The following is a 27,400-nucleotide window of genomic DNA, read 5'->3' on the forward strand; positions in this document are numbered from 1 at the left end:
TCATGTTCATTTTTTGATATTATTTAATTCAAAATTTTTAAAATCTATCTGATCACATGATGTGTTGTTTTTGTTATACTCGCACTTTCTAAAGAAAGTTCAGGTATATCGTTGTTACCCTATTCCGTCCATCTGTCACACTTTCTTTTTCCTAAAACTCCTCTTTTTATTTTAAGCAGTAACCAATCAATCTTTTGGAATATGATAGGTGGTGTCCTGTAGATGTGCAATTAGGTTTTAGAATTTTCAATGTTACCCTAGAGGCAAAACGGAGGCCAAAAAATTATGTTTTTTCTACAAAAGCTTGGTTTCAAGAACTCCTCTTACATTTAACAGAGTAGCCTAATCATCTTTTGGAAGATGAATGTTGGTGTCCTGTAGATGTGCAGTAAGGTTTCAGAAATTTCGATTTTTACCCTGGGGGTCAAATGGGGGTTGAAAAATGATGTTTTTCTACTATGGCCTGGTTCCCAAAATTCCTCTTACATTTTACATATTAGCCTAATCATCTTTTAGAAGATAATTGGTGGTGTCCTGTAGATGTGCGATAAGTAGTGATGGGAAATCGGGATTTTTTTTTATTATCGATTATCAGAACAATCGGATGCACTATAATCGATTAATTTCAAATATTTTATTTGCTCATTTTTGAATGAAGAATGAATTGGTTAGACATTCTGGAGTGATTTCTAGAATACATTTTTGAAATATTTTGTATCATTGGGTTTATTTATTAGATTATTTTTTAGGATTTAGTTAAATTCAAAGAAGAATGAATCAAAAATCAAAGGAATAATTTGCTTTTAACTAATATTTTGAGTAATCAATTATCAAAATTATAATCGATTATCTATAATCGGTAACCATTTCGATTAGATAATCAATTTAATTGATTAATCGGTACATCACTAGCGATAAGGTTTTGGAATTTTAATTTTCATCCTGGGGGTCAAATGGGAAAAATGACGTTTTTTATGCAAGTTCCCAGAACTCCTCTTACATTTTACAGATCATCCTAATCATCTTTTGGAAGATGGTTGGTGGGGTCCTGTAAATGTGCAATTAGGTTTCAAAATTTTCATTTTCACCCTGGGGGTCAAATGGGGGTCTAAAAATATTTTTTTTAATACAAGAAAACCCTGGTTCCCAGAATCCACCTATAATTTAAAGGTTATCTTGAATCATCGGATATCCCATCTAGTGTGACATAATAAGGTTTGACTGTATCTATTTTAATAACCATGAAAACACTGTTCAAGGAAATCAAAGAAGATAAACAAAATTATGTATCTTAGTATAATCTACTTGTGCAGCCTCATCCAAATCAGATAAAACAGTAGGAGGAGTGTTTTGTAAGAACAATTTTTATTCCACACTATGTAATGAAGCTTTCACATAAGTTTGCATTGCTCTTGCCAAATAGTTCTTGAAAAGATTTTTAAAGATTTTTTTTTTATATGTTTCCGTGTAAAACTTTGATCGACTCTTCTGGCACCACCCTATCCCTGGGGGTCATGATTTGGACAAAATAAATCTACACTATGTAATGAAGCTTTCAAATAAGTTTAAACTTTTCTGACTCAGTGGTTTCTTGCGAAGATTTTTGGAAATTTTCAGTCATTCTTATCTCTCCTTAAAAAGAGCTTGACCCTTCCTTTGAACAAACATTAATCCCCTTTACCCAAGAAAACTTTGAGACAGTTTTGTTTAAATTGGCCCTGCAGTTCTTAAGAAGATGATACTGTAAAAACTTTATGACACAGACAACAACAATGGCAGAGATTTTGATCAGAAAAGCTTACTTGAACCTTCAGCTCAAGTGAGCTAAAACTAAAGGGGGGGGGGGGGGGGTAGGGATGACCTTGGATGGAGCACTTGCCTAACAAAATATTCAATACATAGCTCTTACTAAAATTTTGGATGCATAGGATAAGAACATGTTGGAAAACTTTTCCCAAGTACCATGAGATTTGGTACTGAGCAAACGGAGGGACCAAGTCGAAGCAAGGGAAAGGTTTAACAATGTACAAAATATAACGTTTTAATATTCTAAATGGAGGGACCAAATTGAAGCAAGGGAAAGGTTTAACAATGTACAAAATGTAACGTTTTAATATTTTAATGTTGTCTATGGAATAGAATGTAATCTTTGTGGACTTATTTATGTTGGTGAAACCAAAGGTTCACTTCATAAAAGAATATCGGGTCACAGATTTCAAATAAACAACGGGGGCCAGCAGCTTCTCTACAAGCACTTTAATTTACCTGATCATTCTATTTTGTCAATGAAAGTTAGAATTCTAGAAAAGATTTACCATCACACAAACAGTCTATCACCGAGTACACCTTTCCAAAGACAACAAGAAGAATTTTGGATTAGAAAACTAGGGATGGCCTTTCCCTATGGATGCAATGACAATGTCAGTAGAGTTGGGAATCTTTCCAGTCCACAGTGTAACAATGTCAATGTGATGGGACTTTTTAACTATACACAGAGACGTAAACGTAGTCATGGGCATCGGTCTTACAATAAACCTTTAATACATGATGTCTCTTTTGATTCGTTACTACCTTATGTAAATCAACAGTTAGGTCATCACATTCACACCAAACTTTACTCTGTCCCTTTGAAAGTTTTGAATAGTCTACTTGAAAAGTTCAAGGAAAGTCCATTTTTTGATTCCTCGACACCAGAATACAGGCTCGGATCTGTGATTATGGATATTGCAAATCATAGGCTTTTTAAACCCCCATGATTTACAGAAGAAAATGCAGCTAAAACAACCCGTTTTTTCCTTAAACTTCAATATGCCAACAAAGGAATTGACGCGGTTAATATAAGTAATATTCTTAATCACAAAAGGGTCCAGTCTTTATTCCACCATATTTCAAGTTAAAGTCTACACCTTGTATTTCCTAAAAATATACATCGATTATTGCTTCCAAACTTTTTAATTACAAGAAAACTTTACAGGGCCTAGATATCGAATATCTGAAACATAATCCCCCTTGTACATGTTCTTCTTCACCCTATAACTCTAGTCCTGCTGGACACGTTATTACTGGTGATGTAAATATAGTTAATAATGAAGACCTTAGATCACTAATGTTAAAAGGTCCTAAATATAGGGAACCCCGATCCTTCAACTGGCATCGTAATTTCATAAATATTATGGATTCTGTAGAAGACTATGCCAGGCGATGGGCCAGACATGAAACAGAAGACCTTGACACTTTGTCAGAATGGATTAAATGTATCAGATGTATGTTAAAATCTTGCATTAATCAAGGGGCAATATGAAAACCATCTATCCTTCTGTATTCAATAATTCAGAAGTGAAAAAAGAATTACATAGATTACACAATCAGTACGTACTGGTCCCTGATGACAAAGCAGGTAACAATATTGCCTTTGTTTGTAAGGGTCTATAAAATGTATTTTAGAGGAACTTGGATTTAATTCTACAAGTGGTAATCCAGTTTATACTCATAGCTCCCTTTCCAAGGAGGAAATTCTTCAAAATCATATGTCAGTTTTGAATATTTTTTTAAATCCCAACAACCAAAATGAATTTGAACTAGAAATCTGACCAGTCAGCAAGGGCCCCACCGAGGGGTAGAAATATAAGGGTGCAGATTAGGGGATGAGAATTTTACTTGATTACAAAAATTTAAAAATATATAAAGAAGAATAAGCAACAGCAACTGCTAAATATCCAACAGCCTGTAAATAGTATCCTTGTATTTACATAAGGCAGTAAAAAACATCATATTTATAATAACTCAATTAAATGTATATTTAAAGAAGAATGAAGCATGTGTTTTCTAAAATACCAGCCTTCAGTGAATGCAAATATCACCCAGGCTTGACCTTAACTTCAAAACAAACATCAGTTGCAGACAAAGGTGTTAATCAATATTACAAAGACAGAAAGATAACCCTCTAAAATTTTCTGCAACCAGCAAGATAATCAAAGCCAGGGGATTAATTATACTGCTCTCTCAACCTTTTCTTCGAAGTTTACAATAATAACTTTTTCAGCAATGAAAGAATGAGGTTATTATCTGAATACCTGTTAAAATAAATAGTATGCTTGAATTTACATAAAGTAGGAAAAAAAAGAAAGAAAAAATAAAAAAAAATAAAATAATAATAATAAAAAAGATATCTTTATCTATATCTTGTTTTTAGAATTCAATAAAATCATAACTCAGTGTATTTTACCAAAATAAAGTATGAACATTATTTAAATTCACATTTCAGAGAATGTAAACAGCATTCAGAATTGACTCAACTTCAAAACAAACTTCAGTTGCAGACAGAGGTGTTAATTAATCTCAATGTGGCAGATAAAGATAAATGTTTTGGATTTTCTTCAAGAGGAAAGTTAATTAATCCAAAGAGACTCATTGCAGCCTTTCCTAGTTTACAATAGGAACATTCTCAGCAGTTAACTCTCTTTGCCCATTCACTCTTAAATAAAGTTAAGGAATCTACCCCATCACCCCAGCTCCAAACCGGATGACATAGAGGAACCAAACTTAGCAACATTCAACCAACATACAAAATTTGAAGTTAATTGGTCAATCCTAAAAAAAGTTATTAGAAAAAAACAGAAAATTTGTGGACGGAAGAAGGACAAACAGACAGACAGATGGACAGACAGACAGACAGAAAGACAGAGTGATTACTATAGGGCACCAGCAAATCCTTGCGGGCCCTAATTACCATATCTGTATTGGATTCTGAAACTTAATAAAAATCCTTACAAACAGAGATACATAGCGGGTTCCAGTAAATGTTCTACCAAGCCTCTTTCTTTACTCCTCACTAAGGGTGCAAAACACAGTTTTATGTATGACGTAACTAAATGAGGGACAAGCAAAAGTGACCCCCATAAAGAAATACATGTATGAAGACTTGTTACATAGATATCTATATATCAATAGAAAGATAAAATGGTGAATTTTATAAATATATAAATATATTGCATTTATCACTAACTAATAAGGTGTACTTGACACATGAAACATGGGGGAAATAAGGAAGTTTATGCATCTAATTGTAATACACCTATGCATTTTTAGCTCCCTTGATCACAAACAGCACAGAAATCAGAAAATACAAGAGGCCCAAGGGCCTTGAATCGCTCTTCTGATAAATTGTACAACCTATCACTTCTATTTGAAGCCTCTAAGTATCCTGTATATTTAGATAAAGCCTTGAAATTCCAAAGGTAGGTCATCATGACCTACATTTTAGATGAAACACTCTGAGAACCCAAGATGATTCTAAGCCAATTAGTTCCTGAGAGTAGGTCATGGTGACCTACTTATCACTTGTCATTCTCTGAGGTCCCAAGATGCGACATGTTTCATAATCAGACTGTGGGTATAAGAGTCATTAAAATGCAGAATCAACTAAGTTTGATGATTCTAAGCCAATTAATACCTAAAATATTTTTAAAATTATAACATAAAATTTCAAAAGTAGGTCACAGTGACCCACTTTTCAGATGACATACTTTGAGGACCCAAGATGCATCAACTGACAAAGTTTGATGATTCTAAGCCAATTAGTACCTGATATATTTAAATAAAGCCATAAAATTTCAAAAATAGGTCACAGTGACCTCCTTTTCAGTCAACTAACTCTGCATACCTACTTTTCAGTAGATGTACTCTGAGGACCCAAGATGCATCAACCGACAAATTTTGATGATTCAAAGCCAAATACTACCTGAAAATATTAATTACAGCCATAAAATTTCAAAAGTAGGTCACAGTGACATACTTTTCAGTAGACGTACTCTGAGGACCCAAGATGCATCAAATGACAAAATTTGATTATTCTAAGCCAATTAGTACCTGAAAAATTTAATTAAAGCCATAAATTTTCACAAAATAGGTCATGGTGACCTACTTTTCAGTTGTTGTACTCCAAAGACCCAAGATGCATCAACTGACAAAGTTTGATGATTCTTAGCCAATTAGTACCTGAAATGTTTAATTACAGCCATAAATTTTCAAAAGTAGGTCATGGTGACCTACTTTTCAGTCGACCTACTCCGAAGACCCAAGATGCATCAACTGACAAATTTTGATGATTCTTAAGCCAAATAGTACCGAAATATTTAATTATAGACATAAAAATTGAAAAGTAGGTCATGGTGACCTACTTTTCAGTCAACCTACACCAAGGACCCAAGATACATCAACTGACAAATTTTGATGATTCTAAGCCAAATAGTGCCCAAAAATATTAAATACAGTCATAAAATTTCAAAAGTAGGTCACGGTGACCTACTTTTCAATCGACCTACTCCGAAGACCCAAGATGCGTCAACTTACAAAGTGTCATAATCATAGGCCTTCAAATGTCCAAATTATGCCTCTAAAATGCTTTGAAATTTAATGCCTGCAAAGTTCAAAAAGTAGGTCACTGTGTCCTACTTTTTAATAAATATGTTTTATGGTCCCAAGATGCATCATCTTACAAGATTTAATGATTCTAAACCTCTCAGTATTTGAATTAATGACCTTAATTGTTTTGAAAAAGATTAGCCATAAAATTCAAAAAGTAGGTCAAGGTGACCTACTTTTTAGGTGACATACTCTGAGGACAAGATACATCAACTGACAAAGTGATGATCATAGGTCTTAAATTGTTCAAAATATGCCTCTAAATCATTTTGAAAAAGAATGGCCGCAAAATTTAAAAATTAGGTCACCATGACCTACTTTTGAGCCAACATGATATGAGGTCCTAAGATGCATCAACTGACAAGACTTGATGATCCTAGTCCTTATAGTAAGCAAAATATCAACATTTTAAAGTGACACTGTGATGGACAAACGGGAAAATTGACAACTGTAGAATTTTTGCATGACACATGCAAATTTTGTTCAGTTCTTGAAGATACTAGGTTTCAGAAAATTACAGGTTTCAGAACCTAAAAAATCTAATTTAATGGAGAAAAATAAAAGTAAAAAAAATCTTTGTATAACCCATCACAAAAATATTGCTTCACTTCTTCCTCTTTATTGTACGCATGCGCTGAAAAGTTGAAGAATTTACCATGGTTTCAATTCCATAGATATAAATGTCGGATGACTGAGAATTTTGATGCAATCTTCAAAAAAACATGATCATAATTTATTCCTTACTTTTGCTTGCCCCAATTCAACATTGTTTACAAGTTTCATGCTAAAAATAAAGGACGCGTGACCTTGACATTGTTGACATTGACGATAAAAGCAAAGTGATAGATACAACATTTGTTTTTCTGGCACTTATATTATGCAGTTTTTTTTCTTGCTTTACAGTTCAGTTGAGTTGTCAAAACTTCGCTATACTCATATTTCACAGAAATCTTTTGTTTTGTGATACAGTTTTCTTAAAAGAAACACATGGTTTTGACTCATTATGCAACTTTAATAAACTGTAATTTTTGGTCAACTTTGAGTGACCTTGAGACCACACTCTTTGCCCCAGGGTGATTCCCTGTACAAATTTTACTCTGCAACATATCCTTATCCTTTTGTGTAAGTTTGGTGATAATCTGCCCAGTGGTTCTTGAGAAGATTTTTTAGCAACCAGTACTTTTGTTTCTATTTTCCTAATTATCTCCCCTTGTTTAAGGGTCACAACCTTAGTTTTAGTATAAACAGGAGCCCTTGGGCCAAGGATACCCTGTGACAAATTTGACAATAATTGGCCAAGGCAGGGGTTGAAATTTTCCTGGAAAACCCACTAGCCCAGGGGCTACTGATCAGTAAAAAATTACCAGCCCAAACCTCAAACTAACTAGCCCAAAATTTTTTTTATGCAAAGTGAAAACATAAGTTAAATTAAAGTTTCAAATGCTGTGGTGACAGAAACAAATTAAAGTACAATGTAGTTCTTATTCAAAAGAAACCAGTCTACATAGATAAGCAAAATTAAACAGACGAGAATTTTCTTTCCGTTCTGCTAGTCCGACGGCCTATCATTACATTTAAATTAGCTAGCCCGAGTCTTAAAATGACTAGCCCCGGGCGTCAGGCTACCATATATTTCAACCCCCTGGCCAAGGGGTTCTTGAGTTATGGCCCATATTCTAAAAAGTTTACGCACACTGCACACCACACAAATAGCCATAGCATTTGCTCTTTGAGCCTTTAGCTCAAAAGAGCTAATAAGTGCTATGCATTTCACGAACAAGTCCTTACATGTAGGTTTCTTTTTGTTGTACTTTTAGGGTACATTTTACAGCTTTTTAAAGACCTACTTTACCTGCTTCTAAAAATCATGCAATTCTGCACATGTGAAAAATGGGTGTTTTTAGAGTTATCTCCCACTATTAAAAAGTCACACAAAAACTAATTCTAAAAAAAAATTTGTATACTTTTTTCATTTAATCTTAAGATAAGACTCTACTTTATGCAAATAAAAATAAAAAAGCTGCAATTTTCATGTACACTGCATAAAAATAGCAGGGAAATCCCTACCCATCATGCTTTTCTCTGAGAAAAACCCCTGGATTTTATACGAAACTGTGTTTAGATACCTAAGATATTAACAGTAGTGAAGGAGAAACTTCAAGTGTACTGTGCAACAATATATATTCGAGAAGTGGTGTAAATCAGATGTGGATACTAAACAAGAGGCCCAGGGGCCACATTGCTCACCTGAGCACTGTGGCCAGGAAAAAAGGAAAAATCAGTTTAGTATTGAAAAGCTTAAATGCATAAATGGTCCCAACCTACCCCTAAAAGGGAGTGGGGGGGGGGGGGTATGACTTGAACAAAATTAAATCTACACTGCTTACATAATTTTTTGACTAACTGTGACTTTTTTCTCTACAAGTTCGAACTTTCACTGTGGCCCCACCCTACCTCTGGAGGTCATGATTTGAACAAATTTGAATCTACACTATCTGAGGATGCTTCCATATAAATATTACAAACCGTGGCTTTGCTGTTCTTAAGATTTTTAAAGGTTTTTCTTATATATTCCTATATAAAACTTTGAACATTCATTGTGGCCCCACCCTACCCCCGGGGGTCATGATTTGAACAAACTTGAATCTACACTACCTGAAGATGCTTTCAAAAAAATATATCCAATCAAAGCTTTGCTGTTCTTGAGAAGAAGATTTTTGAAGATTTTCCTATGTACACCTATGTTAAACTTTGATCATCCATTGTGGCCCCACCCTTACCCTGGGGGTCATGATTTGAACAAAATTGAATCTACACCACCTGAGAATGCTTCCATATAAATATGACCAATCATAGCTTTGCTGTTCTTGAGAAGAAGATTTTTGAAGATTTTTCCTATATATTCCTATGTAAAACTTTGATCGTCCATTGTGGCTCCACCCTACCCCCAGGGGTCATGATTTGAACAAACCTGAATCTACACTACCTGACAATAATTCCACATGAATTTCATCTTCCTGGCCCTGTGGTTCTTGAAGAGAAGATTTTTCAATAATGCCATTAATTTTTTGCTATTTCATAATTATCTCCCCTTGGAGGAGGGCGTGGCCCTTCATTTGAACAAACCTGAATCCCCTTCACCGAAGGATACTTTGTGCCAAGTTTGATTGAAATTGGCCCAGTAGTTCTGGAGAAGAAGATGAAAATGTGAAAAGTTTACGACAACAAGGACAATGCCAACGACAACACCGACAGCAGACAAAGGTCAAATTTTGATCAGAAAAGCTCACTTGAGCCTTCGGCTCAGGTGAGCTAAAAAGTGACAATAATTTTCTTTCTTGCTTATATTTCTGTTTTGTGTCGCTTTTTTTCATGAAATTACTTGCATGTAAGTATCTTAAGAGTGCCCCTGACTGCTTGCAGACTTATGATCAACTTTAATCGTATCTTGCAAATTGTAACTCTTCATGAAATGCTCTTATGTGCTATGTTCACGTTTATGTTTACAAGCTAAGATTTGTTAGTGAAGCAGTTGCCAGGTCTTCCAACAATCTGTCCAAGTTCCCTTGTTTACCAATTGCGCCTTATTATTAGCAGACCTATTTTTGTATTCACGTAAAGCAGAATTTATTCAAAATCTTATCCATGTGAAGAAGAAAATACTTCCTGTGGCCTTCAACTTGACATTTAGATATTGATGACGTATTGTCAATTAACAAGAGTTACTTCCATTCATATGTTGACACGATATATCCCAGTGAGCTTGAAATAAAAGATACCACAGAGTCTGACACATCTGTTTCATATTTTGATATTTTACTAGTAAAAGATGTTAATGGTAACCTAACAACAAAGCTTTTTGATAAACGTGATGACTTCAACTTTTCAATCATCAACTTCCCTTACTCATGTAGCGATATACCCTTATTACCTGCATATGGGGTTTATATCAGTTGATTCAATACGCAAGGGCATGCTCTATGTATGAACAATTTCTAAAGCGAGGAAGTCATTGATGAACAAGTTGATGAAACAAGAATATCAAAAGTCTCATTTGAAGTCATCATTTCACAAGTTCTATGGTCTATACAATGACCTTCTTGGCAAATACAATCTGTCATTGGGTAGAATGCTGGATGTTTTTCATACTAATTGTTAGGCTATTATTTAGACAATGAATTGTATGCAGAATTTTCCATTGTTTCTAAATCGTGGCAAGGACATGGCAGATGTGACTGGTCGGCAGGGGATGCTCATTCCTCCATGGCACCTGATCCAACCTCTGATGTTTTAGACGTCCATGTTTGCTCTGCTCCTGATCTGTATATTGTTTGAATGGATTTTTGAGCTTGATTACTGCTCGTTATCTCCATATTTCATTTAACAATCTGGCCCATTTTTACCAACCTTTATTCAACATTAATAAGTATCAATACTGCATAAAATTGTAATCAGTTAAAATCAAATGACAAAAATTAGATGAACAGAATACATCATATTTATAAATTTTTTTTACCTACCTTATAAAACTACCATAATAGACATTAACAAAAGTTGCCATCAAAAATTGACAGTCAAATCTATCCATTATGCCTCCATGTCCAGGGATCAGATCTCCAAAATCCTTTAAAAAAAATTTTTTTAAAGAACATTTGATTTGAGATATATATATATATATATATATATATATATATATATATATATATATATATATATATATATATATATATTCTAAAAATTTTAGTCTTATTCTGAATTTTAGATGTTCAAATGTTAATGCTAATGCTATGGCCATTTGTGTGGTGTGCGTAAACTTTTTAGCTCACCTGAGCTGAAAGCTCAAGTGAGCTTTTCTGATCACCCGTTGTCCGTCGTCAGTCCGTCCGTCTGTAAACTTTTCACATTTTTAACTTCTTCTCAAGAACCACTGGGCCAATTTTAACCAAACTTAGTACAAAGTATCCTTGGATGAAGTGGGGTTTAAATTGTGAAAATAAAGGGCCAACTCCCCTTACAAGGGGAGATAATCAAGAAAAGACAAAAATAGGGTGGGGTCATTAAAAAATCTTCTTCTTAAGAACCACTGTGCTAGAAAAGCTGAAACTTATGTGGAAGCATTCTGGGATAGTGTAGATTCTAAATTGTTAAAATCATGACCCCCGGGGGTAGGGTGGGGCCACAATAGGGAATCCAAGATTTACATTGAAATATATAAGAAAAATCTTTAAATATCTTCTTCTCAAGAACCACTGGACCAGAAAAGCTGAAACTTGTGTGGAAGCATTCTGGGGTCGTGAAGATTCTAAATTGTTCAAATCAGGACCCCCGGGGGTAGGTCGGGCCAAAATAGTGAATAAAAGTTTTACATTGAAATATATAAGAAAAATCTTTTAAAACCATTGATCCAGAAAAGCTAAAAATTATGTGGAAGCATTCTGGGGTCGTGTAGATTGTAAATTGTTAAACTCAGGACCACCGGGGGTAGGGCAGGGCCACAATTGGGAATCCCAAGTTTTACATTGAAATATATAAGAAAAATCTTTAAAAATCTTCTTCTCAAAAACCACTGGTCCAGAAAAGCTGAAACTTGTGTGGAAGCATTATCAAGTAGTATACATTCTAAATTGTTCAAATCAGGACCTCCGGGGGTAGGGCAGGGCCACAATAGGGAATCCAAGTTTTACATTGAAATATATAGGAAAATTCTTTAAAAATCTTCTTCTCAAGAACCACTGGACCAGAAAAGCTGAAACTTATGTGAAAGCATCCTGGGGTTGTGTAGATTCTAAATTGTTCAAATAAGGACCCCCGGGGATAGGGGGGCCACAATAGGTATTACAAGGGGGGAAATCTGGTAAAGAATAGCATGGCCAAAGATACTCAGGTGAGCGATGTGGCCCATGGGCCTCTTGTTAGAATGTGGGCCATAACTCAATAACCCCTTGGCCAATTATTGTCAAATTTGTCACAGGGTATCCTTGGCCCAAGGGCTCCTACTTACACTAAAACTAGGGTTGTGAACCTTAAACAAGGGGAGATAATTAAGAAAATAGAAACAAAAGTACTGGTTGCTAAAAAATCTTCTTCTCAAGAACCACTGGGTAGATTATCACCAAACTTACAAAAAGGGATGAGGATATGTTGTAGATTAAAATTTGCATGGGGAATTACCCTGGGGAAAAGGGCGTGGTCTCAAGGTCACTTCAAAGTTGACCAAATATTACATTTTATTAAAATGTTGATATTTTGCTTACTATAAGGACAAGGATCATCAAATTTTCTCAGTTGATGCATCTAAGGACCTCATATCATGTTGACTCAAAAGTAGGTCGTGATGACCTACTTTTTAGCTCACCTGAGCTTAAAGCTCAAGTGAGCTTTTCTGATCACACTTTGTCCATAGTCCATCTGTCCGTATGTCTGTCTGTAAACTTTTCACATTTTCAACTTCTTCTCCAGAACCACTGGGTCAATTTCAACCAAACTTGCCACAAAGCATCCTTGGGTAAAGGGGATTCAAGTTTGTTCAAGTGAAGGGCCACGCCCTCTTTCAAGGGGAGATAATAAAGAATTAGTGAAAAATTAATAGCATCTTTTAAAAATCTTCTTCTCAAGAACCACTGGGCCAGTAAAGATGAAACTCATGTGGAAGCATCCTCAGGTAGTTTAGATTCAAATTTTTAGGTCACCTGAGTTTACTCAGGTGACCTATTGCTATCTCTTTTCGTCCGTCAGCGTGCGTCGTCCGTCGTGCGTTAACATTTGAGCATTTTCAGCTTCTTCTCTGGAACCACTGAACCAATTTCAACCAAATTTGGCCCATAGCATCTATATGTGAAGGGGAGTAAAAATTGTGAAATTCATGACCCCCCCCCCCCCCGGGGCCTGTGGGGTGGGGCTAAAACCATAAGAATTAATGCAATCTTTAAAAATCTTCTTCTTTACTCCTGGGCATCAAGCAGGCAAACTGTTGGCATGAATGTAATAAGCATTGAGCCCTCTACCTAAATTGTGAAATTTATGGCCCCAGGGTCAGGGGTTCTGGTGCTAGGGTGGGGCTCTGTTGAATATGTAGTGAAAAGCATTATTCTTAAAAAATCTTCTCCTCTGCTCTTGGGTATTTAGGAAACAAACAATATGCATAGTTATGATGAGGAAAGGTGTCTCTTCTAAAATTGTGAATTTCATGGCCCCTGGGTCAGGGGTTCTGGTGTTAGGGTGGGTATCTAATGATTATATAGTGAAAATGCATTAATTATTCAAAAATCTTCTCCTCTGCTCCTGGGTATTAAGCCGATGAACTAAGTACATAGTTATGATGAGGAAGTGCCTCTTCCAAAATTGTGAATTTTATGGCCCAAGGGTCAGGGGTTCTGGTGTTAGGGTGGGGCTCTGTTGAATATATAGTGATAATGCATTATTTCTTAAAAAAGCTTCTTCTGTGCTCTTGGATATTATGAAAACAAAATAAATACATAGTTATGATGATGAAAGGTGCCTCTTCCAAAATTGTGAATTTCATGGCCCCAGGGTCAGGGGTTCTGGTGTTAGGGCAGCGTTCTGTTGAATATACATGTATAGTGAAAATGCATTATTTCTTTTAAAAATCTTCTCTGATCCAGGGCAAACAAGCTGAAGGCATAGTTATGATGAATAAGGGTGCCTATTCCTATATTGTGAATTTCATGGCCCCCTGGTCAGGGGTTCTGGTTTTAGGGCAGGGCTCTAATGATTACATAGTAAAAATGCAATAATTCTTTGACAATCTTCTCCTTTTCTCCTTGGTAATAAGCCAATGAACTAAGAGTATAGTTATGCTATGTAAGGGTGCCTGTTCCAAAATTGTGAAATTCATGGCCCCTAGGTCAGGGGTTCTGGTGTTAGGGTGGGGCTCTGTTGAATATAAAGTGATAATGCATTATTTCTTTAAAAATCTTTTTCTTTGATCCTGGGTATTTAACAAACAAACTGATGCATAGTTATGATGAGTAAAGGTGCCTCTTCCAAAATTATGAATTTCATGGCCCCTGGGTCAGGGGTTCTGGTGTTAAGGCGGGGCTCTAATGATTACATAATAAAAATGCAATAATTCTTTGAAAATCTTCTTCTTTTCTCCTGGGTATTAAGCTGATGAACTAAGAGTATTGTTATGATATGTAAGGATGCCTCTTCCAAAATTGTGAATTTTATGGCCCCTGCATCATGGTTCTGGTGTTAGGTCAGGGCTCTAATGATTACATAGTGAAAATGCATTAATTCTTTGATAATCCTCTGCTCTCTTTCTGGGTATTAAGTAAGCTTACTAAATGTAAAATTATGATGAGCAAGTGTGCCTCTTTCAAAATTGTGAATTTCATGGCCTCTGGTTTAAAACATGAATCCATTGTGGCGAAGTTGTTGCATGATACTCAGGTGACCTATAAGGCCCGTGGGCCTCTTGTTTCAAATCATGACCCTCGGGGGTAGGGTGGGGCCACAATGGAGGATCAAAGTTTTACATAGAAATATAAAGGAAAAATATTTAAAAATCTTCTCAAGAACAGCAAAGCCATGATGAGTCATATTTATATGGAAGCATCCTCAGATAGTGTAGATTCAAGTTTGTTCAAATCATGATTTAGAGGCATATTTTGAACAATTTAAGGCCTATGATTATCAAACTTTGTCAGTTGATGTATCTTGGGTCCTCAAAGTACATCAACTAAAAAGTAGGTCACCTTGACCTACTTTTTGAATTTTATGGCTGATCTTTTTCAAAACAATTAAGGTCATTAATTCAAATACTGAGAGGTTTAGAATCATTAAATCTTGTAAGATGATGCATCTTGGGGCCAAAAAACATATTTATTAAAAAGTAGGTCACAGTGACCTACCGTATATACTCGCCTATAAGTCAGTTGTGTTTTTTGAGGTTATTTTGGAGGAATTTGGCATTGACCCGCCTATAAGTCGGTACAACTTTTTGCCAGGATCCGTGGACAATTTCAAATTTTTTTTCGTCACTAATAAATTTCATATCAATACTCTAATGTATTTACCTGTGTTCAAATAATATGTTGGGATATGACATCGATAATTAATATTTTATTTTTCAATAAATCAAACCACTGCCATTTTTGTTTTCTTTTTACACTGTTTTGTTTTAATCCCTTGTCTTGTATATTTTATACACCGATCTCGATCATACGCGGATCTCAGTCTCTTTGGCGTGGTGATGAACTATGTTACGTGTCTACCAACATTCCGATGATATTTATGAGAAATTTTATAATTACGAGGTGCTCTATTGTTCTTGATTTATAAAGGCTACATTTGATCTATTATTGGCAATTATTGTCTCATAATTACCTGTATCCCTTACCTGACACCATGTTTATTTAGTGGCACGCGCCCCGAGAGAATTGTGTACCACACATGGAAAACATTTTCGTAAAAAATCGAGATTTAATAGAGTCAAAAATAATATTCTGAATAATTTTTTAACAATATTAAATCTGTTGTCAAAAATATTGTCGATGGTACATATGATTATACGTTAAAGCTGAACGTATTATATCGGGTTTGCAATTCAATTTTACTGATAAACGATAGATTTACAGTGAGTCACAAGTTAATTAACAGACTGATTCAAGGAATATTATTGTTAATAATTAATAAAATAAATAATATACACCCAAGATGAAAATAAAATCATTATAATATGTAAATACTTGTACTTTATGCATAATCTTAGAATACATAAATGATATAATAAAAAAAAGTATGTCCAGACATTTGTCAACGATAATCGTCGAAGTTGTTTAAAAAATGCTACATTTCGCTGTCCAGAAAAATACAAATCTTTTTATGACTCACCTATAAGTCGGACATAGAGTTTTGGACCAAAATTTGACTCCCAAAAAACCGACTTATAGGCGAGTATATACGGTACTTTTTGAACTTTGCAGGTATTCGATTTCAAAGTGTTTTAGAGGCATAATTTGGACATTTTAAGGCCTAAGATCATTTAACTTTGAAAGTTGTTCATCTTGGGTCCTCGAAAAATGTCAACTGAAAAGTAGGTCACTGTGAAATTTTATGGCTATATTTAAATATTTAGGGTACTATTTGGCTCAGAATCATCAAAATTTGTCAGTTGATGCATCTTGGGTCCACAGAGTAGGTCGACTGAAAAGTAGGTCACTGTGACCTACTTTTCAATTTAAATTACTATTATTAAATATTTCAGGTAATAATTGGCTAAGAATCATCAAACTTTGTCAGTTGATGCATCTTGGTCTTCGGAGTAAGTTGACTGAAAAGTAGGTCATCGTGACATACTTTTGAAAATTTATAGGTTTAATTAAATATTCAGGTACTAATTGGCTTGGAATCGTCAAATTTTGTCAGTTGATGCATCTTGGGTCCTTGGAGTATGACAACTGAAAAGTAGGTCACCTTGACCTTCTTTTTAAATTATATGGCTGTATTTAATATTTTCAGTACTATTTGGCTTAGAATCATCAAAATTTGTCAGTGGATGTATCTTGGGTCCTCTGAGTAGGTCGACTGAAAAGTAGGTCACCGTGACCTTCTTTTCAATTTATATGACTATAATTAGATATTTCGGGTATTCATTAGCTTAGAATCATCAAACTTTGTGAGTTGATGCATCTTGGGTCTTTGAAGTAGGACGACTGAAAAGTAGGTCACTGTGACCTACATTTGAAAATTTATGGCTTTAATTATGCCCCCCTTCGAAGAAGGGAGGGCACATTGCTTTGCTGCTGTCTGTCTGTCGGTCCACCAATAGTTTCCGTTCATTTTCTTTGCAGAGGTTGCTCATGCTGAAATGAAATGTGGTATACAGATTTATCATAAGAATATCTAGGAAAAGTTCTGTTTTGGGTACGATCGAGCAATTTCGGACAGAGTTATGCCCCTTGGACTTAGAAAAATTCCAATTATTTGCAGTTTCTATTCAATTTCTTCACAGAGGTTGCACATACTGGAATGAAATTTGGTATCTAGGTCAAGTTCTGTTTTGGATACAATCGAGCTATTTCAGACAGAGTTATGCCCCTTGGACTTAGAAAAATGCCAATGATTTGGGGGAGGGGGGCATAAGTGTTTCACAAACATCTCTTGTTAAATATTTCAGGTACTAATTGGCTTAGAATCATCAAACTTTGTCAGTTGATGAATCTTGGGTCCTCGGAGTACAACTGAAAAGTAGGTCATCGTGACCTACTTTTGAAAATTTATGGCTTTAATTAAATATTTCAGGTACTAATTGGCTTAGAATCATCAAACTTTGTCAGTTGATGAATCTTGGGTCCTCGGAGTACAACTGAAAAGTAGGTCATCATGACCTACTTTTGAAAATTTATGGATTTAATGAAATATTTCAGGTACTAATTGGCTTAGAATCATCGAACTTTGTCAGTTGATGCATCTTAGGTCGTCGGAGTACAACAACTGAAAAGTAGGTCACTGTGACCTACTTTTTAGATTTTATGGCTCTATTTAATATTTTTCGGGTACTATTTGGTTTAGAATCATCAAAATTTGTCAGTTGATGCATCTTGGGTCCTCAGAGTATGACTACTGAAAAGAAGGTCACCATGACCTACTTTTCAATTTATATGGCTATAATGAAATATTTCGGGTACTAATTAGCTTAGAATCATCAAACTTTGTCAGTTGATGCATCTTGGGTCCTCGGAGTAAGTTGACTGAAAGTAGGTCACTATGACCTACTTTTGAAATTTTATTGCTTTATTTAAATATTTTTAGGTACTAATTGCCAAACTTTGTCAGTTGATGCATCTTGGGTCTGCAGAATTAGTCGACTAAAAAGGAGGTCACTGTGACCTATTTTTGAAATTTTATGGCTTTATTTAAATATATCAGGTACTAATTGGCTTAGAATCATCAAACTTTGTCAGTTGATGCATCTTGGGTCTTCAAAGTATATCATCTGAAAAGTAGGTCACTGTGACCTACTTTTGAAATTTTATGGCTATAATTTAAAAATATTTTAGGTATCAATTGGCTAAGAATCATGAAACTTAGTTGATGGATCTTGGGTCCTCAGAGAATGACAAGTGATAAGTAGGTCACCATGACCTACTCTCAGGTACTAATTGGCTTAGAATCATCTTGGGTTCTATAGAGTGTTTCATCTAAAATGTAGGTCATGATGACCTACCTTTGGAATTTCAAGGCTTTATCTAAATATACAGGATACTTAGAGGCTTCAAATAGAAGTGATAGGTTGTACAGTTTATTAGAAGAGCAATTTAAGGCCCTTGGGCCTCTTGTTTTTTTTTTAATTGGAATTTTCATTTCCATAGAACATTCTTCATTCAATTTGTCATTGACATACATTCTTTGTCTATTTATAACTGATTTTCTAAATTATTTATGTACAGATTAAGAAGAAAATCATATTAATTCCTTTTTTTTTTTTTTTTTTGAGAAAAATATTTTTTCTACTAAAAACAATATTTGATATTGTGAAATGTTATCATTTTGTTTTTGTTTACATATCTGAAGAAGATATCCATCACTAGACACCGAGATTTCTTCCATTCTGTAAATAGGGAACTTGAAATAAAACAATTAGCCAAAAAAAAAAATGTTTTAAAAAATCTTTAAAAATTATTTATGGTATCACAACCTCATTTGAATATTTAAAATCTACTAGATACCGTAAAGTTGCTTGTATTGGCCGCACTTTTTTTCTTCAGAAAATTGTTTAAAATTAGGGATGCGCTTAATACATTGGAACAAAACACAACCCCCTTTTTTCCAGGTCACGAGGACCATTTTTCCGAACTGTTTGAATTGATTAGGCCTAACATTACTCTTTGTAACCAATTACGTCAAAGTTTATTACTATTACTCTTATTTCAGAGTCATATACGTCAGCCCTACCTGTTGTAGTCATATACATCTACCCTACCTGTTGAAAGAAAGACAATCGTTTCATAAATAAAATCATAATGAAAAACGATCTTTGTTTTTGTTTTATTTCCATTGCGTATTCCGCCATTTTGAACTACCGTCGCTTATATCATATACAAGAACTGCATGTCGCTTAAGACATAAATATATTAATACCTATTAATGAGTCAACAACTATAATCTTTGTGATATATTCTGAATTATCCATAATTCAATATCTTATTTTTATTTTTTTTAAATTTCAGATATGCAACTAGAGGTGCAAATCGTTAGGGATTCTATTGTCGCGTCATTGCTATATATAACTTCAGTCTATGTTGTCACGTAGGACATGACCATTGTTTACTTAAAAATTATCACCTCAACACCTGCAATGAAAGTGACACGTTTTTTTAAAAGAACTTTATTAAAACATATTTCAGTCAGAAGCACATATAAAAACGTATTTTGTAACATTCAAGAAAATGTTCATAAGACATAAATATTAAAATGTTCATTTAGCACGTCATCATGGTCACAGCACTGATTGTTCATCGCACTAGCTAATTAAAATAATTATCGATAATTACCAAGAACTGATTAATTACCCAAAGCCAAACCTTTGACACTAATATCACTTGGGTATGATTTTTGTTTACGTAAATATGGACATGCGCTTGTTATGCATTATATCGGTAAGCATAACTTCATAACACGCTTGGAATGAATTTGAGAAGAAAATAATCAGGTATTTCTTTTATCATCTCTGGTTAGATAATTATTAAAAAAGATTAATAAATTCAAATGTTCACACTTGCACACTTACAATACGTAGATTAAAATAGCGGACTTTCTACTTTCGTTTGAGATTCGTAAATTTTCCTACTTTCATCTTAAGTTACTGTACTAGAAAAAATTAAAGTCACATCCAATTTATGCGTTTTTTGGATGCGCTTTTTACATAGGACCTGCGTTTTTTTTTTTCAGGATTTTCACCCCAACTTTGGGGGTGCGTCTTTTACACCATTGCGGCCAATACACACGACTTTACGGTATGTGGTGCTGTAATGAATTTTTAAAATCTATTTCCCAGAATACATAAAAAAAATAGTTTCCTGTAGGTTTAAAATATTTTGAGTTGGGCCATTTTTAGCTAGTCGGTCTGTACAAAGACAAAAGACTTGCCAGAAGTTCAATCATTAATTGGATTGATTGTTTTAGTGAAGGAAGGCGAAATATGAAATAAACTGTGGGGGTAATGAGCCTCCTTAAGGGGGCCGACTGTGGTTTTCATTGGGCAATACTTGGCACAGCATACAAAAATTAAGCGTATTTACTCTTTTAATATAACTATTTTCATATAATTTATCAGTTTAACAAAATTAAGAAATCACAGTTTAAAAAGTCTAATTACTATTTTAAAGAACTGATTTTTTAGCAATTTTTCAAATGATAGGTAGATGGACGTCGTAATAGTGTGTTTGTGACGTTTTGATAAATTGAAGTTCTTTAAGAGGTGACCATAAAAATGCTATAAACCAAAAAAGTATTGTTTGCTCTTGAAATTTTAAACACAGGAATTCAAAAATCTTGTAGTTATTTTCTCAATATTTTTTTTGACAAGGCCAACTTTAAACTAATGTTTGGTTGCCCTCTCCCAACTCGGGATGAAAAAAGTGGGTAGGTAGGTAGGTGGGAATTTTTTCCTAGAAAATTTCAACATCAATGCTGAATTTTCAAAATTTATTAACTGTAATGCATTAAAAAAATTGCTTCCTGAAGGTTAAAAATTTTTTGAGTCATGACATTTTTAGGAAGATGGCCTAATCATTTGTCATATTCTGCATTACACCACAGAAACAGGAAATTTTCAGATTTTTTTAAAATTTTGAGATGCTACCTCTGGAAACCAAATGAGAGAATTTTATGTTTTATATTAGGGATGGCAATTTGTAATCGGTTAACCGGTTACTCGGTCGGAACGATGGTAATCGGTTAGAAAATCTGTAATCAGTTAGAAATTAATATATATGCGTAAATTTGAACACAATATCCTGAAAATTCAATCAAAAATACAAATAAAAATATCTAAAATGTTTGCATTTTTATCCATATAAACAAGCCAATTCAGAAATAATTAAGGCTCTCCAAATTGACAGGGGGGGGGGGGGGGGGGGGGGGAATTGGTCAGTTGCTAATTGCTGTTCAAACACCATGTCATTACCCACTCTAACTAGTGTGTCTTTAATGATTTTAATTAAATGATGGTTGAGTACTGTGAACTGAATTTAATGTGTACCTAACCTCTACTGTCCTTTGTAGTTACCTATTAAACAAGCGATAGTACATACATAGGTAGCATACATAGTTTTGATTATGGTGACGACTTGCGCGACATCTCTTCTGATTTTTTTTTTTTAAAAAAAGGCATATTTCATGAGTATCTTTTTTTATGTTTCTTTTCTTCTTTACTTTCTTTTTTAATGTTTATTTATTTATTAATTAAATAATTTTTTTGCCTATTAAAATTGAAATAAAATATAGTGTTCTGATCAAATATAATCATTACAGTACTACATCTGTATAGTCTTGTTTACTTATGTAAAGGAGAGCTTACAATGGAAAAATATATCGAAATTTTCAATACGATTAACCGACTAATCGGTTGGACGTCTTGCGGATAACCGATTGGCACTTCTGTATTCGATTGCCATCCCTATTTTATATATAATGCACAGTATAATTGTACTCATCATACATTTTAATTTGAGCAAAAAATCTATTGAAGTATTTGTAAAATTTGCTCCAAAGTGCCAAAGTAGCACTTTCCCATATAATCATTTAGTAAATGTACCTGTATTTTGAGACGGTACGTCCCAAAAAATTACCAGATGATTGAATTTCCCTTAACTTGGCATGTGCACTGAAGTCGATGCAAGTTACATATGATATAAATGGAAGGAGTTTTTCTATTGTAGTTTTCACTGTAGAGTCAACTCTCTTAAAACTAGTTTTAATTAGGTATGGCAATCGAATACAGAATTGCTAATCGGTTAACCACAAGACATTCTGACCGATTAACCGGTTAACCGTATCAAACTACACATTTTCTTGACTTTTTTGAAGTAGCTCTCTTCCTATGCACAAGAAAACTTTAAAAAAAGATGTTAGAAGTTAAAAACATTCTGTCTTTATTCTTGATGAGAAAACTAATGCATATTTTTTTTGTCAATAGATAAGAAAAAATTCAGAAAACCATAAAACATGCCTGAGAAATCGTGGATAATTTTCCAAGCGGATGTCACACAAGGTCATTCTTCATTGTCACCATAATCAAAATTAAGTCTAAACTGTATCACTTAATTTACAATGTTTGTTTAATAATTTAATTTGATAGATGACTGCAAAAGATACACACACCAATTCAAAGTGCTCAACGCTGATTATTTTCATTAAAGAATTACAGGACAGTCAGGGTAATGACATGGGGTTTTAACAGTAATTTACACATCTCAGACTGACCAATTACCCCACAAATTTAATCTGGAGAGCCATAATTACCTCCAAATTAGCTTAAATAAATATGTGAAAACACTAAATTATCAACATTTCAGCAAAAAAAATTTTTCAAAATGAAATTTAAGAAGATTGCATTCAATTTTACATATATTCTAATTTTTTTCGACTAATCTATTACAGATTTTATAACCGATTGCCATCAATCCCACCGACTAATTGGTTAACCGTTTAGAAATTGCCATCCCTAGTTAGCTCACCTGAGCTGAAAGCTCAAGTGAGCTTTTCTGATCACCCTTTGTCCGTCGTCCGTCCATCTGTCTAGCTGTCTGTCCATCCGTCTGTAAACTTTTCACATTTTCAACTTCTTCTCAAGAACCACTGGGCCAATTTTAACCAAAATTTGCACAGAACATTCTTGGGTAAAGGGGAAGTTAAATTGTTGAAATGAAGGGCCAAGCCCCCTTTCAAGGGGAGATAATCTAGAAAAAGCAAAAATTGAATGGGGTCATTAAAAAATCTTCTTCTCAAGAATCACTGGGCCAGAAAAGCTTAAACTTACATGGAAGCATCCTGGGGTAGTGTAGATTCTAAATTGTTAAAATCATGACCCCCGGGGTAGGGCAGGGCCACAATAGGGAATCCAAGTTTTACATTGAAATATATTTTAAAAAATCTTTAAAAATCTTCTTCTCAAGAACCACTGAGCCAGAAAAGCTGAAATTTATGAGGAAGCATCCTGGGGTAGTGTAGATTCTAATTTGTTAAAAACATGGCCCCCCAGGTACGGTGGGGCCACAATAGGGAATCCAAGTTTGACATTGAAATATACTGAAAAAAATCTTTAAAAATCTTCTTCTCAAGAACAACTGGGCCAGAAAAGCTGAAACTTATGTGGAAGTATCCTGGGGTAGTGTAGATTCTGAATTGTTAAAATAATGACCCTAGGTAGGATGGGACCACAATAGGTGTATTACATTGGGGAAAGTCTAGTGAAGAACAGCAGGGCCAAAGTTACTCAGGTTAGTGTTGTGGCCCATGAGCCTCTTGTTTTAATTGTAACGGAAAACGCTACTGATGTTCCCCAAATGCTTCCTTACTCACTTTTGGTGCCTCATTCCCTTAAAACTTCATGAAATTAGGCAGAATCTTTGCATTATAGATTAATTTTCTAAATTATGGGGGTGGATAGCAAAATGAGCAAAAGCTATTCAGAATTCATGTGCATATGCATGATTTTGAGAACTTCCAAATTTGACATAATATAAACCATATTTTTAATATATATATATATATATATATATATATATATATATATATATATATATATATTAATAGGCAAGTACAAAAGTCAACAAGAATACATGAGTACTATAAAAGCTTAAGTTAATTATTTATTTCAACAAAGTTGTAGATTTCAACTGGAATTTCCTCCACATGTACATGTTGTCAATGGTAGAGCTTGCTGCTTTCACTATGACACTGAACATTACTTGTGCAGTGAAGATTTGACCATCATTTTCTTTGGTCTCTTACTTAAAAACAACCCTTCTTCGCTTACGATTCATAATGATTCTATTACTTTGTTTTCATTATTCAAAACATTGCATGTTTAGTCTATTTTGAAAGTGTTCTAAGGATTAAGATCATTAATATAGCCAATTTGTACAATTCGTCTAAGGAGAAAAATGGATGAAACAATTATCTCCCCTTGAAAGAGGGCATGGCCCTTCATTTGAAAAAAAAACTTGAATCCCCTTCACATAAGGATGCTTTGTAGCAAGTTTGGTTGAAATTGGCCCAGGGGTTCTTAAGAAGAAGATGAAATGTTAAAAGTTTACGATGATAACGACAATGACGACAACAACAGACAATGGACAACTTTTGATCAGAAATTTTTTGATTTAAAAAAGAATAAAAAGAAATCAAAGTACTGATACAGTACTGAAAGACACAGTCAAAATAATAAATTTCATGATTTTACAAATTTCATAACTGGTGAAATTTTTATATGGTTTTAATATCTACTTAAAACTTTTTAGACATTTAATATTAACATAAAATTAAAAAAAACATTCTGAAAAATATATATTTCCACTTTTCATTCACTCAGAAGTGGAAATATATATTTTTCAGAATGTTTTTTTTTAATTTTATGTTAATATTTCCACTTTTCATTCACTCAGACCGCCGAAATATGGCTGAAATATTGCCGATTCGGCATAAAACAATGATAATCAATCAATCATTCACTCAGAAATTGATTAATTAGTCATCACTAGCCAAAAAAACCTTTTGTACTGACTGAAGTTCATAGGGTCAGAATTAATATGACATTCCTGGAAGTACTCAGTAAACAACCATTGACACTTAGGCAGTCTAATATTACGCAGCCGAGTAGTTTGTATACTAGTGTAGGTCAGTACAAGGGGCATTTGAAAAGTTCTGAGAACTGCTTGCTATAATATTAACCATTACATGGAAATTAAGAAGTTTGGTACCATTGAAAAGAGCTGGAAAATTTGCACCTATATTAACGTCATTTTTTTTATATTTATGACGTAATAACTCCAAAAATGACGTTAGAATCTCGAATGTTTAGCATACTGAAAAGTCGCGTTTTTGTCCACATGAGAACATCGAAAAAGTGCTGTCAAAGGCCTCTTCAAAAAGATATTTCAAAGAAAATTTGTATGGAGGTAGAGTAAGACTGTAAGAATGGTACAGTAAATCAGTAATTCCATATTTTATTTTTTTGCTTGGTTAATAAGCATGGTAATTTTATCTTAGGCGTTCATAAAATATTTTTATTTATATGATATAGATGGATTTTCGGTCTATTGTAGACCTCTCCCCTATATTAAATAAAAGATATTCTATATAAAACTGAAGTGTAACAATGCAGTTTTCCATAAATCTATCTTGAGTGTCAGGAATCTTACCGTTTACGAATAAGACTTACAAAAGTCTTCCCTTGTTTCTGTGCATATTTTTTCATATCATTTCAACTTCGGCGATCCAAAACTCACTTATTGCCTTTGACTTTCGACTCAAAAAAATAAATCTGAGTTTCTTTGCTATGTACAATCTTATTTATTGTTCATGATTTAAAAGTTTCGAACATATCGAGTTACAGCGGGGTCAGAACTACACCGGCGCCATTTTGGTTTTTATGAGAAAATATAGGACACCCTTCGCTTAACCTCTCTTGAGCTTTAAACGTTCCGGCAAAATTGGTTAAAACACCTGACGAATTAATGCCAGCAAACTCTGTAACACCGTCCACTATTCTCCTGTTATTGTCAACTTTTTGATTTTCTCACAGCAGCTTCTTTTGCACGAGATTCGATAATAACATGTTATGTTTGACACACTCTTAAACCATCTCAGAACTATGGGAGCTCCTAAATATAACTTCATATGATAGACTGCAGTCTATGTAAACATTTTTCCAACTGGCAGTTGTGTATGTTAGCTTGCATCCAAGTAATGAACAGAAGTCGACTTTAGAATTTTACTTCACTGAAATTGTGTCTCTTGTTATGTCATTTTCATGGTCAGTATGCTAGACATTCGAGATTCTTACATCATTTTCAGAGTTATTATGTAATAAAAATTACAAAGTGACATCACAAAATGTGTATATTTTTGTGTCCAATGATATCAAATTCAATAATTTCCGTTAAAAGGTTAATATTTTACGAGTCAGTTCTCAGAACTTTTCAAATGCCCCTCATATAATGTTTTTCATGCTAAAAATTTTCAAAAATTATGTTTCTTTAATTTGTGTAAGAAAATCTTAATATTACTCTCTAAAGTTTGAGTCAGAGTGTTTATATTTTGATCAAAACATTTTCTACACTCTTTCATTTAGCATAGATTCAATTCATACGTTATACACACGGCTTCTGTTTCGAGGCCTCAACTGACTGTAAACTAATAGATAGGGTTACGTGACCAGAGGAAGACTTTGGGAAAGTGATGCAATGAAACATCATCTAATATCCAGTATCTTTTAAAATGCAATATTTGACTACCTGAATACTTTGCTCATATGACAATTACTACAAAATTTAAATTGCTTGATCAGTGTCTGAAGCAAGTCTAGAAGTGTCCATCCCTAGATGCATCCACCATCCATACTTGTTTGGTTCAGGAAAGGCTAATATTCACTCATTTTGAAAAGGTAGGTCAGACTTAGCATCTGAAGCAGGTCTGGTGGTGTCCATTCCTTGCTGCATCATCCAAGCAAGTTTGGTTCAAGTAGGGCTTATAGATACTTGGGAATGGACTTGTTCCATATACTTCAACCTGGTCACTCACCTGGAAAAAAAAGAATGTCAGAATTAGCATTCGAAGCAAGTCTGGCGAAACTGGTCCAGGTAGGGCTTATAGTTACTTGGGAGTGAACTTGCTCCTAGTACCTTAACCTTTAACATACAGCAATAGGTCACCTGAGTTACTCAGGGGACCTTTGAATGTATATCAATTTGACATCTGTTAGACTTGGGGAAGATCCTCAAATTTTCCTATC

The 27,400-nt window shown here is 34.2% G+C and overlaps 1 protein-coding gene across 2 annotated transcripts in view; it reads right to left on the reverse strand.

Annotated features, from left to right (window-relative positions):
* Positions 1 to 27,400, reverse strand: part of LOC133190571 (phosphatidate cytidylyltransferase, photoreceptor-specific-like) — a 217,557-nt gene that overhangs the window by 956 nt on the left and 189,201 nt on the right. For both annotated transcript variants that reach the window (XM_061326273.1, XM_061326272.1), the window contains exon 10: positions 10,944 to 11,047. In XM_061326273.1, the coding sequence (XP_061182257.1) occupies positions 10,944 to 11,047 (104 nt within the window). The remainder of the gene's footprint in view (positions 1 to 10,943; positions 11,048 to 27,400) is intronic.

This window comes from Saccostrea echinata, unplaced genomic scaffold, assembly GCF_033153115.1.
Source record: "Saccostrea echinata isolate AGI-Se365-2 ecotype Australia unplaced genomic scaffold, CSIRO_AGI_Sech_v1 ptg000022l, whole genome shotgun sequence".
Lineage (NCBI taxonomy): Eukaryota > Metazoa > Mollusca > Bivalvia > Ostreida > Ostreidae > Saccostrea > Saccostrea echinata.